This window comes from Manihot esculenta, chromosome 3, assembly GCF_001659605.2.
Source record: "Manihot esculenta cultivar AM560-2 chromosome 3, M.esculenta_v8, whole genome shotgun sequence".
NCBI lineage: Eukaryota > Viridiplantae > Streptophyta > Magnoliopsida > Malpighiales > Euphorbiaceae > Manihot > Manihot esculenta.
This window is the reverse complement of record NC_035163.2, coordinates 4,095,800-4,106,276: the sequence shown is the minus strand read 5'-3', so window position 1 is coordinate 4,106,276 and position 10,477 is coordinate 4,095,800. Positions and strand designations below refer to the sequence as shown.

At 34.3% G+C, this 10,477-nt stretch overlaps 1 protein-coding gene across 4 annotated transcripts; it reads left to right on the top strand.

The window, feature by feature from the left end:
• The first annotated feature begins 3,832 nt into the window (after window positions 1-3,832).
• Window positions 3,833-10,181, top strand: LOC110611470 (probable serine/threonine-protein kinase DDB_G0282963). Of its 4 annotated transcripts, none has more exons than XR_002487374.2 (8): window positions 3,833-4,110; window positions 4,202-4,336; window positions 4,430-4,671; window positions 4,878-4,953; window positions 5,857-6,226; window positions 8,244-8,601; window positions 9,152-9,423; window positions 9,710-9,771. XR_002487374.2 is itself a non-coding variant. In XM_021751843.2 (8 exons), the coding sequence occupies exons 5-8, from the start codon at window positions 5,871-5,873 to the stop codon at window positions 9,927-9,929; spliced, it is 843 nt and encodes a 280-aa protein (XP_021607535.1). In that variant the 5' UTR covers window positions 3,833-4,110; window positions 4,202-4,336; window positions 4,430-4,671; window positions 4,878-4,953; window positions 5,857-5,870; the 3' UTR covers window positions 9,930-10,181. The 4 variants fall into 4 exon arrangements, 3 of the variants coding, with proteins under 3 accessions (XP_021607535.1, XP_021607533.1, XP_021607534.1); XM_021751843.2 differs by lacking the exon at window positions 9,152-9,423 and adding an exon at window positions 9,879-10,181 and having other exon boundaries at window positions 9,710-9,787; XM_021751841.2 differs by lacking the exon at window positions 9,152-9,423 and adding an exon at window positions 9,879-10,181 and having other exon boundaries at window positions 9,710-9,790.
• The last annotated feature ends 296 nt before the right edge of the window (window positions 10,182-10,477 follow it).

Here is a 10,477-nt window from a genome sequence, read left to right as displayed (position 1 = left end):
GTCTAAAATGAACCATGGGAGAGCAAGAACTCACCGTGGCCGAAGATGGGGAGAAAACTCGCCCGTTTTGGCCATGGAGCTCTTATATAGGGCTGGCAGACCACCTTTCGGCAGCCTAAAGTGCCTCCAAAAATCATGCAGGTTCGGCGGCCGAACATGAGGTTCGGCGGCCGAACCTTTGAAACTTTCGGAAGCCTAACTTGCCCTCCAAAACCATCCCACGTTCGGCGGCCGAACTTGGGGTTCGACGGCCAAACCTGGAAATGTCTCCTTGGTCTTTTTTATTAAAAACTCAATTTCCTTTCTGCTTAAAACCATAAAATACATTAAAACATTTTATGAAAACATGGTTTTACCCTCCTAGAGGTCTCCGACATCCGAGATTCAACCGGACGGTAGGAATTCCGATACCGGAGTCTAGCCGGGTATTACACTATTTTTTTATTATTTAAAGTAGATTATGATCAAACAAGTAAATAGTTTGTGATTTGTAATATCCAACTAAATAAGTTGATCATTATAAGAAATTTGGGCTTTTACAATGAAAGTTTTCTTCGTTGAAAAAAGCTTCTGCAATAGATTTGTGATGGATTTATTCTCTTTTTATATCTTTATCACTAAATTCCTGCGACTGAAATTGGCGTCTATCGCTAAATTAGCGACAGAATTATGTCATCGCTAATCCGATGTTAAATGACATGTATAAATATTTTAATACAATATTAATTTTAAATCTCTCAAGACCTTTTTTTTTCTTTGAAATGACAATAAAACTTCATTAATTCAAAGAGAACAGAGAAACAATATAAGGAGGAGGGACATCAACCCAAACTCCTTGACCTGACTCAGAATGAGCCGATATTGCTAGAACATGAACGATATCATTCACAGATCTATGAACAAAAACATACTTTGCTTCCTCATAACTAGATAGAAGCAGTTTACAATCTTGAACCAAAAGGCCAAAAGACGATAAATCATACAACAAAGCATAATTAACCGATATTACAAGTACTCAAGCATCCAATTCGAACAGGACTCGATCCATTCACACTCTTTAACCAGCTCAATGCTTCCCGAAATACCATAGCTTCAGCACACTTTGCATCCATCTAGCTATAAAAAGAGCCTGCTCTAGCAACCACAAAACTCCCATCATCATTCCAGATTACACAACCAAAGCCTACCGAACCTCGTTGCAAGCTTAAAGAGGTGTTAATGTTCGCCTTGATCCAACCGTACAGCGGAGGAGACCAGACCGGATGAGCCGAGTCGACAACGGTGCTTACTGAGGAATCGACACGGGCTGCTTTTCATTATTGCAAAAAATTCAGAGCCATGAAGAACAGCATGAACATCCATTGATATTGGTGCTTTATTAAGTTTTTTTTTAAATAAAAAATTATAAAATTTACCATAATGTTAATTACTTAATTAGATTTTTATTAAAAAAAAATTATGGATTATTTTATTGTAAAATGGTGATATTTATACACATCAATCAAATAATCTTATGTGCCTAACAATAAGCGATACACAATAATCACTTTTCATTTTTATATCTTTTTTCTGCTTTTATTTAAACTCTGCATTAACTTCAGAACCATATTGTGATTATGGGTTATCTCGTACCAATTCAATTTTTATAATTTTATATTTTTTACAATAATTAATTTTGCAAATAAGCTTTAAGAGATTATGTCACATATAAAAATGATACAACTGTGAAGTGATGGCACGCTTCATACATATATTGAAAAGACTTTTACTTAAATTTAAGCGACTTATTGCTCCCTTAGGTAATGTAAGAGCCCTATTTTAGAGAAATTATAGCCCACTTAGGCGATGTAAGAGCACCCCTAGGCGACGTAAGAGTATCATTTCAAGTAAACTATTGCTCACTTAAGCGATATAAGTGCATCCATAAGTGATGTAAGAGCGCCTTCCAGGCAAGCTATTACCCACTTAGGCGATATAAGAGTGCCCATAGTTGACGTAAGAGGTCGTTTCAAGTAAACTATTGCCCACTTAGGCGATATAAGAGCACCCTTAGGCGATGTAAGAGCACCCTTAGACGATAAAAGAGCTTCTGTCTAGGCAAACTATTGCCCATTTAGGTAACATAAAAGCGCATCTAGACGACGTAAGAGCGCCCTTTCAAGCAAGCTATTAGCCACTTAGGCGACTTAGAATTCCTTTTTTAACGGCTTCCCGCCCAATTGAAGCACTTTAAATGCCCACTCAGGCAACTTTCCGCCCATATAGGTGACAATAAATCACCATTTACATTTTGTGGAGGCAAGAATAGGCAATATTTGACTTTAATTTTCAAAGAAAATTTTTACTTAAAATCTTAAAAGCAACATCTCGCCTAATTTTTTTTTAAGATTATGACAATCCTAAATTGTTCGATTTGCAAAAAGTTTTAAAGCAATTCAAACTTTGAATGATTAAAGTGTTGAAATCTAAAATGTATTTTTTGATATCAAACCTAAAGATTCGATCATTGTAGGAAAGACTACTCATTTAAATTAATATTAAAATATATTAAATATAAGTCTCAATAACACAAATCATGTCAATTATTTATATACCATACAACTCATCAAAAAGTAGTAGAATTTTAATCACAATGAGATATTATTTATATCATAATATTATTTTTATATAATGAGATTTCATATCCAACGGTCAATTTCATAATTTACTCATCTCACATACTGATTTAAGCATAAGAGAGGTTGTTGCTAAATTAATCCATCCGATATTTTTCGTATTTTATATATTTATACCTGAAAAACTATGATGTGAACAATATCAATAATTATTAATTTTTTAAATTATATATTATAATACAATTTTAAATATAAATTACAGTATATTTTGCATTAAATACTATAAAATTAGAAATTAATTATTTTTAGGTATTTAATTTGTATATAAATTTTTGTTGTAAAACATTATTATTAAGCCTATTATTGTCGCTAAAATTATTAACGGACAAATTCATAGGTCTTTTAATTAAAATACCATTTTTAGCTTAAATATTGAAGAAAGAAAATTTTATTTTGATTAATTATTTTCAGTAATTTTTTTGGTTTAAATTATAATAAAATTAATTAATATAATTTTGAAAGAATTCTTTAAACAATCTGAATTTAAATATAAAATCAATTTAATCATTCAAATTAATATTTTTTGAAAAATAGTAAATCTCCATATTATTTTTTATCCATTTAAAATTGGGGGTCATTTATAATATGTAAATGTAATTGCAAATATTTTTGACAATTTTATTATTTTCTCATACCCACTTTTATATATTGTAGATTATAAATTGTAAATTTCAGAATACTATCTAATTTTTTAGAAAATCTAAATTTGCTATTTTTAGTTAATATTCTAAAATGAATAGAACAATTTTTATAGAAGTCATTTTTTTATAAAAAATATAACTTATATTTTTAATAATTTTATTACAAAATTTTATGCATTGAAATTTAATATAAGGACTAAAAAATTCAAATTTTACAAAAAAAAATTAAAAATTTAAATTTTATATAAATTTTAATTAATTTAAATAGTAAATGTTAATATAATGATAAATATAAAATAAAACTAGAAAGTACAATAACAATAAGAACACAACTTTTTTCTATTATAGTTCTTTTGAAGATTCCGTTAGACTGCCGTGAGGCATGCTTTAGAAGACATTAAGGACAAAACAAACGAGTGCTACAGAAAGACGCCGTTAACGGGGCACAAATGGACGGACTGGACGGTTGAAAGTAGGAGTAATACTGACGGTTGGACACCTAGATCAACGGTCAGAAATGGTTGGTGTTGAACGATTGGATGTAACGGAGAGCTAGATGGGTTATAAGGTTTGGGTTTGAAGAGGGGAGGGCATTTCGTTTTGTTAAGAAAGAAGCTCTTTGCAGTATTGGTGGTTCTCTGTTCTCTCTCTGGTTTTCTCTTCCAATTTTCTTGCTCTTTCTTCTTCCCTTTCTCGGTAACCAAATAGAGAGATTTTGGTCAAATTTTTCCAGAATTGAACAAATCAATGTTGAGTATCTGGAGTTAGTAGAGAGACAGAGAGAGATAACTTAGGTGTGTAATTAAGAAACAGAATTTGATCGTCTTGGTGTTGCGTAACAAAATTTGAATACATAACCGGATGTTTTGTTTTTCTCATTTCTAGTTTAATAGGTACATTTGCGGGATTTGAAGCTGATTGCGCAAGGAATTTCTACTTGTTGGGGATTGTAACTTGCGAAAATTAGCCAAATTCCATTGAGATTTGTAGATGGATGGTCACAGAATTTGAGTTTTGCAGGTTCGAAAGTTGAAACAGAGTTCTCTTTTCTGTAGATTTTGAGCGACTTATCCTCTCAAATGATGGTTTTTTGGTTTGTTTCTTATTTTGCAGATACATTTTCAAGACTTGCGCAGCGATAGAGGGAAACTGGTCCATTTCCTTGCAGATTATCGATTACGAGCGTCAGTATCTGGATATACAGAGATCGGAATCTGACATGAGAGTCGAGGATTTAAGCTTTGGAATGTCAACATTCAGCTGAAATCTAAGATAGATTTGCATATTGCGTTGCCTGAGGACTTAACCAAGCTAAATTTGTCTTCGTAATGACAAAATCTGAGTAACATACTCATGTAAGTCATTGTCCGCCATCAAAATCATTGAACTCGAGTTTGGATTTTGCACTCTAGCTATGGATTAGATCTTTTTATCACAGTTTTACAGTTTATAAGAAATCTCTCTCTCTCTCTCTCTCTCTCTCTCTCTCTCCTGCTCTGTGCTTGGCTTGCTAAGAAGGAGCCTCTAAACATTTCTGCCTTGTTTCCTTTGCGATCTTCAGCGTTTCAGAAAATCAGCTTTCACGGGCATAAATTCAATTGAGAATCGCAGATTTCTTCCACGACTCGAAGCTTCAGGTAATGCTTCAATTTTCCTCTTCGGGGATCCTCAATTATCCATCTCCGTCTCTTCTTCTGTCTTCCGATTCGGTTTTGAGATTATTTATCTTTAAAAAATCTGGGGCTGCCATTTTTCTTTAAAGAATTTCAATTTCAAGGGCATCTTATCTATTTTCGACCAATTATTTTTTGGACTCTGGATTTTAATATCGTCTTTTCGTTATTCATGCTTCACTACTCTGCTTTACTTATGTTCTTCGGAATTCCTTCCGACTACCAATGACCCTCGTTTGGTTTCGGAGAAAACTGTGGCCGAATGAAATAATTGTACATGTCGCTCTGGTCCCAAAAGCATTCCTACTTCATAGAGGGAGCGTATCGATTCTAGGCAATGATTTAAGTGGAATTTGAAGTTTCCTTCTGTTTCTGGAAACGAATAGATGAGAAATCAAGGTTGGCTTTTTCTTAATTTTCATCTTCTAAATTTTCTCGGCAACCAAGCACAGCTCTCGAAAAATTTCCTGCAGGGTCTGTTCTGTGGCATAGTAAAACCACTGGAAAATGTTGCGGATCCATTTCAGAGTACTTATCTCGTTTCAGTGAAGTTTCTCGTTGGTTTCATTTTTTCTCTCCCCATCTTATTTATAGCCACTGTAATTTTTTCATCCAAAAGAGCACAGCCGTCCGATTCATATCTGCTGCAGTTCTTCCTTTTTCTTTTTTTGTCAATACAGTTCTTCCTATTTTTAATTTATATGATTTATTTGGATTTTTGTATTCTCCTTGAAGTTGCAAGGAAGGTACTTTAATTTCTGAAGCCTGCTTTTGTTGAGGAAAAAAAAAAAAAAACACTAAACGGTTGTTTTATGGATTTTTTTTTAATTTGTAAAATTTTTTTTTTCCTTTGGTGGGATGGGACAGGTGTGCAACAGAAGATGGAAAAGGACGCTTTGAAAAGCAATAATAAAGTTAACCCCAATAATACCCACAAAAACGGAGACGATGGGTTGTTAAGAGTCGTTTCAGAGACCACCAAGCAAACGACGTCGAATTTTGTATTGCAGTGGGGTAACCGGAAGCGTCTCAGGTGCATGAAGGTCCAAGTGAAGGACGACTCTAAAGCCCCGGTCCATCGAACCACTGTTCGAGTCGACCGCAGGGTCGTGAGAGCCGATAAAGAGGCTTCCAATAAACCAATTTCCACAAAAAATACAAATCAAAGCAATGGATATTTGAATCTCCGGCAGCGTCCTTCCTCGCCACCTCCACCGCCTCACCAGCGAGTTCTCAGGTACAGATCCCTAAACCCACTTTGATTTTTCATGTAAAATCTGTTCGATTTGTTCGATCTGTTTCAACACTTTTCGTTAAACCATGGATTTGGGTTTTCTGGTGGGTAAGTCATTAGTGTGTTACCGACGAAATAGTTTGGTTTCCGGGTTGGATCATGCATTTATCGGTAGAGGAATTTTGCATCAGGTTCACAAATCCAAAATTTGTCAGGTTTTGATCCCAAGATGCAAGGAAAGAAACAAAATTGAGATCGTTTAATCCAACAAGAAATGCTTAGTAGTACAGCTTTGTTTTGTTGGGTCGTATTAGCGGGCACAATTAGACTTGAGTGTTTATGTCAATGAGTCTCTTTGATGATTGATGTGTGTTTCACTGTGTCTACTTTGGAACGGGGGGGGTAGCTTTGCCATTGCGTAGAGATTGAACAGCCTAACAATTTTTATAAAGATCAATTTATTTTTTTTTAGCTGTTTCAAGAAAAAAATTTTATCAATTTTTTAATATAACTGTTATTTAGTATATATTGAAAAATAAAATTTATTAATTTTAAAATTAATTTATAACGAAAGAAAGGTAATATAAAATTTGTTATTTAGATGGAGTATTATATGTATTTATAATATGAACTTTAATTAATTTTATATAAATTTTAATATAAATGATAATTTTAATAATTGTTAAATTAATTATTGTGGCGGAAAACAATTATCTCATGATCTACCATCAAGACCTAAACTTGTGTGAGGCTAAGTAGTCAACCGTGATCCTGATGTGATAAGGGTCTGACAATGAAATTTTTTAAGTGGGAGTAGGAAAGTGGATTTAAGGCCACACACACGGTCGGTAAAGAATTGCTCAGAAACTTCCACTTGCCCCGAACAGTGTTTTCAGATTGGCATTTTATGCGTTTCTGCTTGTGAGTTTGGTAGAGTATTATTTTATCACAACAGAAAGCCGAAAGGTTGGATTTTTTAAAATCCAAATATCGTTTGTTTATATGAGGCGGGTAAATTTACGAGGCTTGTGCCTTCTAGTTTTCCTGTTCCTCCTGTCGTGGTCAAAGTGGAAGTGGGGGCACACGTGTATGGCTTAGAAGCTGGGCTCATGGCAAGTGAGTGAGTGCCCTCATTGTTTTTAATATTTTCAATTAGATTTCTTTTTCCTAAACCGAAAACTAAATTGTAAATTTTTAAGAGTCAAAAGATAGATAATTTGAGTGATTAATCAAACATTTATAATTTATTTTTTCAATCATTAAATATTAAATTAGAATACTAAATATTAGATTCTAAATTATGGCCGAATCTCCCTCCTCCTTATTCTTCTTCATTCCTTCTATTTTACAGCATGGAATGGATAATCAGAAGGAAACATGGATGATGGGGCCAGCCGTCCCCATTCCACGTGTCTACTGTCTACGAAACGATTCTTTGATCAGAACGCATTAGCACCGTATAATAATAGATTATGGTCCACTTTTTCTCACATGTCGATCCAAATTTCAACACGTAATCCTGACCCCAAATGGGAAAAAACCTCAATCCAACGGCCCAAAAAACGTACTAAAAGAACCAGCTTTTCACGTTGGGCTTTTGGATTGAAATAGAAATGAAAATAGAATCTCAGCTCTCCTTTCTCTCAAATATCTAAACTTTCAATCGAAGAAAACTAACCACCACCACCACCACCACCACCACCACAACCATCCTTAAAAGCCGAACACCAAGTCCACCAAACAAGCCAAAACTCTCAAAGGAGCACAACCCCATTTTCTACGCAAAAGCCGTCGAGATTCTAGTTAGTCCTTACTCAACCCACCGATCCAGATCATCCCCAAAGGTTATTGTTGTAATTTCACCCAATTACCCACCTCAACGCAAATTTTTTACCCAAAAAAAGAAAAAAAAAAAAATCCAAAGCAGTTGATGTTACTTTCATCGCTCTGCAAGTTGTTCGTGGAACATGTGGTATCTAACTGTGTGATTTTGTATTCTACCTTTGTTTTTATTTGACAGGAATTCTGAGAATTCAAGTGCTATGAGAAGCCAGAGTAACGGTGGTGTGAGAGGCCTTGCTTCACCGGACAGAGGTGCGCACCACGAGAAGAGAGGCAGCACCACCAACCACCACCACCACAACAGCAACCATGAGAATAATAACAAATCAGGGGCATCTTCCGAGACAGCGCATGATAGCAAGAAAGGAGGGTCGTCTTCAGGTAGCGGAGAGGCCGCACCACCACCTGTTTGGCCCCCCAAGTTTGTTATTGCTTTAACCAACAAAGAGAAAGAGGAGGATTTCATTGCCTTTAAGGGTTCAAAGCTGCCGCAGAGACCCAAGAAAAGGGCCAAGTTCATTCAACGCACTCTCAATGTAAGTCCTCTTTCTTATTCAGGTCTTGTTTCTAATTTTCTTTAATTAGTTTTATTCTATTGAACACTCTCAATCAGATGCAACCAGAGGAAAAGGTTTCAAGGTTAATAGAAATAATAGCTTTCCTTTTTTCCTTTAAATCAAAAAGATTAATTAAGAGTAGAACCCGGTTTCTTAGGATACCAGGAATTGTAGGCAATAAATCTGAGAGCTTAGGGTGAGTTTGATTAAAAATTATTTGCGTGAATTTATTCTGCTTTTTGGCCTTCTTCCTAGGCTGGAAAAGCTGGAAAAGCGTGTAATGGTACACTAAAGCTTAGAGAGGAACGTACACGTGGCTGTTAAAATGTGGATGTATACCTAAATATGGATTTGCACTTTGAACATTTGCAAAAAAATATTTCTTCAGAAAACCGGTGTTAGAATTATTCTAATTAGCGAGTCAATAGTTTATCAGTTGTCATGGCTGTCGTGATGAAAATGGTGAAGTGGGGACCGCTAAAATTTCGTTTGCTGGTGACTATTTTTTTTTTTTTTAACAACCATCCAGAATCATCATCTACGTAACAGATTGGCACGCATTATAGTCATAGTCGGATGGAAAGTATCGAAGCAATGAGGTTTTTCAAACGGCTGATGTGGGTCCAAGTAGGAGTTGGTGTTGGGCCCGGACAATTTAACACGAGGAAAATCCGACGGTGGAAAAGTCCAGAGCATATTAAACCGTCCCTTTGAGCATTCCACGTGTACGGGGTTGATTTAAGGGACGAAACAAAGACGTGTTAACAAGCGTTTCCTTAACCAATTCCAACCGACAGAATAGTACAGCCCTTGAGCCTGCCGTGTACATTCCGCGCATTAGGGCTCTCCTTTCTTTTTTTTTTTGCTTTTTTATTTTGAGTATATTTTTTAAATTATTATTGGTGGTTCCATTATTATTCTTCTCCAGCATGGACCACACTGGCATTCGCAGTATTAAAAGCAAAAATTTCATTCTGACACAGAATTGTGCTTGTCTGATTTCCATGGTGTAAATGATTTAAGTTTCATCTGTTCTTTAGCCTTAATGATTTGAAATTTTGAATTTGTTTTCATTATTTATTGGCAGCTTGTGAGTCCAGGGGCATGGCTATGCGATTTAACGCTAGAACGGTATGAAGTGAGAGAGAAGAAGATCTCCAAGAAGGTAGTAGTAATATTGACTACTGTGATCCATGAAAATTATTTATTTATATGAGTGAGCTTACTAACAGTAGATGATTATTGAATGCATGCAGAGACCAAGAGGGTTGAAAGCTATGGGAAATATGGAGTCTGACTCTGAATGAAGCCAAACCAAAAACCTCAAGCAAGAAAGTTAGAAGGCTGCTTTTAGGATTGAGTACAGCTGGTGTAGAAGAGGTTTATTTTTGACAAAGAGGATGTGAGAAAATGGGGGGTGGGGTGAATATATAAAAATTTTTGTATACAAGGATGGTGAGCGGGTTTTTTTGGGTTTGTGTTAAAAATATCTCAAATCTATTTGTCAAATAGGAATTTGACTGTCTACAACCTACATGAGAATTTGACTATTTACGGGACGGTTAGATCTTTCTGTTTTATTTTATTTAAAATTAAAAATAAAGTAGGTTTATTTAAAAAAATATATATATATTTATTTTTTTTAAAATTTTAAAATTAATACATTATAATAATATATTTATATTATATTAGTTTAATAATATTATGTATAAAATAATTTTTATAATAATAAATATTTTAATTATTTTTTATTTTTTTTAATATAATAATGTAGTAATATTTTAGTACTAATTATAGGTTTATTATAAATAGTTATTATATTTTTTTATAAAATTTTATTATATTATATAAATAA